The sequence below is a fragment of the Odontesthes bonariensis genome, chromosome 14 (genome assembly GCF_027942865.1).
Source record: "Odontesthes bonariensis isolate fOdoBon6 chromosome 14, fOdoBon6.hap1, whole genome shotgun sequence".
NCBI lineage: Eukaryota > Metazoa > Chordata > Actinopteri > Atheriniformes > Atherinopsidae > Odontesthes > Odontesthes bonariensis.
The window spans coordinates 37,770,441-37,775,337 of NC_134519.1; the positions used below are offsets into that span (position 1 = coordinate 37,770,441).

The 4,897-nt window shown below is 51.8% G+C and overlaps 1 protein-coding gene across 1 annotated transcript; it reads right to left on the minus strand.

Moving 5' to 3' along the window:
* Positions 1-911: 911 nt before the first annotated feature.
* On the minus strand, positions 912-3,656 carry en2b (engrailed homeobox 2b). Its single transcript, XM_075482435.1, has 2 exons — positions 2,926-3,656; positions 912-1,228 (listed from the first exon to the last, which is right to left on the minus strand). Exons 1-2 carry the CDS (start codon positions 3,377-3,379, stop codon positions 912-914), a joined length of 771 nt encoding a protein of 256 aa, XP_075338550.1. The 5' UTR covers positions 3,380-3,656.
* Positions 3,657-4,897: the final 1,241 nt, after the last annotated feature.

A 4,897-nucleotide genomic window follows, 5' to 3' on the forward strand; every position in this document is an offset into this window, starting at 1 on the left:
CCGGGCCGCGGAGCTCGGCACGCAGAGCAGAACCGGGCCCGCAGGAAGGCTCAGGAGGTCCAGCTCGGAACGGGAGGCTGGTTTCTCACCTAACCGTTTCCAGGATGCAGCAGGAAAAAAAAAGTCTTTGGGTTTCAGCTCCTCATTTTCACAGCACACACTGTCAGACCGCGGAGGGACACAGGCCGCAGCACGCGTCACGGCGCGCGTTCCTCAGGCTTCCAGAACCCAGCTCAGTTCTGTAAATGTTCCGGCAGCGTCACACATGATCCTGAAAGGCTCTGAGCTTTGGGTTCTGGCCCATTATCTGGGAGTCCGCCTCTCTGTATCTCGCAGGCACCGGAACACCAGAAGTTTTATTTTAGAAAACTGAAAAAATCAATTATAAAAGTACAAATTGGCCTAAATTCCCTCAGAGTTTACATGTGTGTAACTAGATGGGCCTATCATTGAATTCTTCTTTTCTTGAAGGTTCTGTTTGAACATGTGGCCCACAAAGTGTGAGCTTCAGGATCCCTGTCTGAACCAGTCCGGATCAGAACTGTAGGCCCAGAAGCATCCTCCCAACCCGGCTCCTGTCCCACAGCAGACCCTCACTTATTGGACATGTTAGAATTGCACGTGTATAGTCTGCGCGCACACACACACACACACACACACACACACACACACACACACACACACACACACACACACACGACACATAAATATCACATCATCGTCCCTGGCTGAGCATGGATACACCTGCTGGTTCTTTAGTGGTTTGTTCGCCGCCCCGGCCTCCCCGGCCGCCCCGGCCTCCCGGGCCGCCCCGGCCGCCCCGGCCTCCCGGGCCGCCCCGGCCGCCCCGGCCTCCCGGGCCGCCCCGGCCGCCCCGGCCTCCCGGGCCGCCCCGGCTGCCTCGGCCTCCCCTACTCGCTGTCCGAGCGGTCGTCCTTGGCCGCGGTGTGGTTGTACAGTCCCTGCGCCATCAGATGCAGTGCAAGAGAGTTTTTATTCCCGGAGGATTTTTTGATTTTGGCCCGTTTGTTCTGAAACCAGATTTTGATCTGAGACTCGTTGAGGCCCAGGTCCCGCGCCAGGCTCTGCCTGCGCTGCTCGGTCAGGTAGTGGTTGTTCTGGAACTCCGTCTTCAGCCGGTGGAGCTGCTCCGCCGTGAAGGCCGTCCGGGGCCGCTTGTCGTCTTTACTCGGAGTCGGCGCTTTCTTCGGTTTGCGGGATCTGGGCCCTTGTGTGGAGGTGGAAACAAAATCATATGGTTAGGTTCTTATTTCTCACTTTTTCAAACAAAAGTCAGCGGTTTGAGGAAAAGAGGCTTCTTTAACAAATAAATGTGAGCTGAGAGTGACCACACGAGTTTAAATGCTGAATGATTTGATTTGAAAAACTCCTGAACGAATCCACCAAGAAAAGGACAAGAAATGTATAAATATACATTTATATATATACACATTTATATATATACATTATATATATATACATATAGATAGATAGATAGATAGATAGATAGATAGATAGATAGATAGATAAATGTATATATACCTATGCAATAAGTGATGGTGTATTCTAAAGGACGCATATGGACACTATGCAGTCATCAGTTTATTTAATGCAGTGTGTTTAATGCAGGAGGCTGTTGGTGCTCATCCATCTGATGTTAGTCAGCAGCTCCTGAACACAAGTGTGAATTTGTCAGGTATCAGTGAGGATATTCAGAGTTAACGGGCCGACGGGCCCTCTGACTGCTGGGACTGCTGCAGAGAGCCGGGTAGGAGCCGGGGGGGGGGGGGGGGGGGGGGTTAAGAACCATGGAAGATGGTGGAGTTAGGCGCCACTTTCCCTAACTGTTACCATAGGAACAACATTTTTTAAAGAATAATTATCGAAAAAGAACAGAAAGCTGTCCAGCCTCAGGTTGACACGGTCGGGTCATGAAGCGGCAGAAAGCTACAGAGTAAAAACAGCCGCCACCAGTTTAAATCCACCAGTTTAAATCCACCAGTTTAAATCCACCAGTTCACCTGCCGGAGGAGCTGGTGGGGTCAGCAGAGGAAATAACGCGGGACAGTCGGAGTTTAACGGGCTGCAGTGGCTGCCGCTGCGCGTCTTTAAACGGTGACAAAGGGAAGCGCGTTCAGCCGGCTTCATTCACCTGTTTCTCCTCCTTTTAGCTCCAGCTGCAGCACAACAAACACGTTGGACTGTGAAAAAGCTGTAAATAAGCGGACACCTGCCCAGCACCGTGGTGGCAAAGCAAAGCTTTTCAGCTGCGCGTGGGAGGGAAAAGGAAAAGAAAGCTTTGGAGCCATTTCACATCAGCTCTGAAACCATTTTTGGGCCCTCACTTTTTGCCCCCACCCTCCCCCTTTGTAAAAAAAAAATGCTAATGAAATATTAACAAAGAAGAGGACGAACAATGGCGTTAAACTTCATTTCTACACATACATCCGTTATTTATTTATTTAAACTATTAAAAAGAGTTTTAATAAAGACTTTGGAGGAGTGAGAGACTTTAGTTTGATTTATTTCTATCTAAGCAGAAAGTCGGGCTTCACTCCTGTTTTCTAAATATTATCTCAGATGAATTATTGAGGTTGAGCTTTATTCCAACAATGTTCCATTTATTCATTTATTTCCAAAGGGCCCACTTACTGAGGAACATTCTGTATAAGGCATTTATTAGGCTTCTCCGTTCATCTCGGTGGTGTCTATTCACTGGAAACTATTCTTTCTCTTTTTTAACAGCCTATTTTTTTGCATAAAGGGGAAACTTCTAAGAGAGTTGGGTCTTAATTTTCCGTCTTTTAATTGACTTGAAAATTCCGTTTGACACTTCCACAACCACAAAAGGATTTGACTTGACGCTTATTTTCTGTTTTTAATTGCAAGTTGGCTAAAAGTGTCTGAGTAACGTTCCCCACCAACCTGACGATGGACGGTCGGAGTACCTGGTACAATAGACCCAGGCCGGCCACAGCATCGGCTTGGCCGCCGGGGCCGCACCGGCCTCGGGGCTGCGGCAGCGGGCCCCCGCCACCACCGCGTCACCGGCTATCAGGTCGGGCCTCCTGGCTTCAGAGTCCGGATGCTGGTGGTCTGGGGCTCCCGAGTCCTCCTCCTCTTCAGCGTGCTGCGGGTTGCCAGGTTTGGAAGGCTTCCTCCCTGGCAGCCCTCCTCCGGTTCTCACCCTCACACTTTGTCCTTCCCGAGCTGAGCTGCCATCCTTCCTCTTTCGGCCGAAGTCGGGTCTTAAGATGTTGTCAATATAGAAGTTGGTGACGGTGTGGGACTGCTGGTTGGCGGGTAGCTGGTGGCGAGGCGGACCGGCCCGGTTGGACTCCTCTCCGGAGTTTGGTGGGCGCTGTGGGTTTTCCTCCATGATGATGGAGCCTGCTCAGTCTCAGCTCCTGCTGCCCACTGCACAGGAACAATTCCAGGGTGCTGCTTCTGCTCCTTTACTTTATTATTGGCTGCCTTCAGAACTTAGAAAAAACTAAACAAAAACAAAATGGCGATGAGAAAAACGAATTGTTTCTTTGACATAGTAGTTGGTGTGTTTAGCTGGGGCCAGTCCTGCTGCGGCCGGCTGCATCAGAGCATCCTTCCGTTAGTGGGACCCACTCCTGCCTCTTCCAGTTGCGGAAACAAGGCTTCATTTCTCAGACCCCTGCACACAGTTATTGCACCTCCAGCAGAAATAAACACCTCTGATAAAGACACCGCTCAAATACTTTCACTACACATTTTTGGTTCCTATTTCTGATTGGCCGCCAGGCCCCACGGTGACGTGGTACTACGGTCTTTCAGACACGTGCCTCAGACCAATAGACCTGCAGAGATTGTGTCATGTGAGGGTCCTTAAACCCGCAGATTGAAGATGCGTTCAGGGTACAGCGGAAATGTGCGTTAGTCCTGAGTGGCGCTCAGTTGTGGGGGTCCTGATGCAGCCCACCCACTGAGAGCCGCCATGAACCCTTTAAGGCTGAAGCAGAGACACACTCCAGCATCACAGTGCTGTGGTGGGAGAGGTGTCAGACTCTCCCATCACATCAGCAGCAGCAGAAGCAGCAGCAGCAGCAGCTTCAGCAGCAGCAGCTTCAGTAGCAGCAGCTTCAGCAGCAGCAGCAGCTTCAGCAGCAGCAGCAGCAGCAGCAGCAGCAGCAGCAGCAGCTTCAGCAGCAGCAGTAGCAGTAGCTTCAGCAGCAGCAGCAGAAGCAGCAGTAGCAGCTTCAGCAGTAGCAGCAGCAGTAGCTTCAGCAGCAGCAGCAGAAGCAGCAGTAGCAGCTTCAGCAGTAGCAGCAGCAGTAGCTTCAGCAGCAGCAGCAGAAGCAGCAGTAGCAGCTTCAGCAGCAGCTTCAGCAGCAGCAGCTTCAGCAGCTTCAGCAGCAGCAGCAGCAGTAGCTTCAGCAGCTTCAGCAGCAGCAGCAGCAGCAGCAGTAGCTTCAGCAGCAGCAGCAACTTCAGCTTCAGCAGCAGCAGCAGCAGCTTCAGCAGCAGCAGCAGCAGCAGCAGTAGCTTCAGCAGCAGCAGCAACTTCAGCAGCAGCAGCAGAAGCAGCAGTAGCTTCAGCAGCAGCAGCAACTTCAGCTTCAGCAGCAGCAGCAGCAGCAGCAGCAGCAGTAGCTTCAGCAGCAGCAGCAACTTCAGCTTCAGCAGCAGCAGCTTCAGCAGCAGCAGCTTCAGCAGCAGCATCAGCTTCAGTAGCAGCAGCAGCAGCAGCAGCTTCAGCAGCAGCAGCTTCAGTAGCAGCAGCAGCAGCTTCAGTAGCAGCAGCAGCAGCAGCAGCAGCAGCTTCAGCAGCAGCAGCTTCAGCAGCAGCAGCTTCAGTAGCAGTAGCAGCAGCTTCAGTAGCAGCAGCAGCTTCAGCAGCAGTAGCAGCAGCTTCAGCACAGCAGCT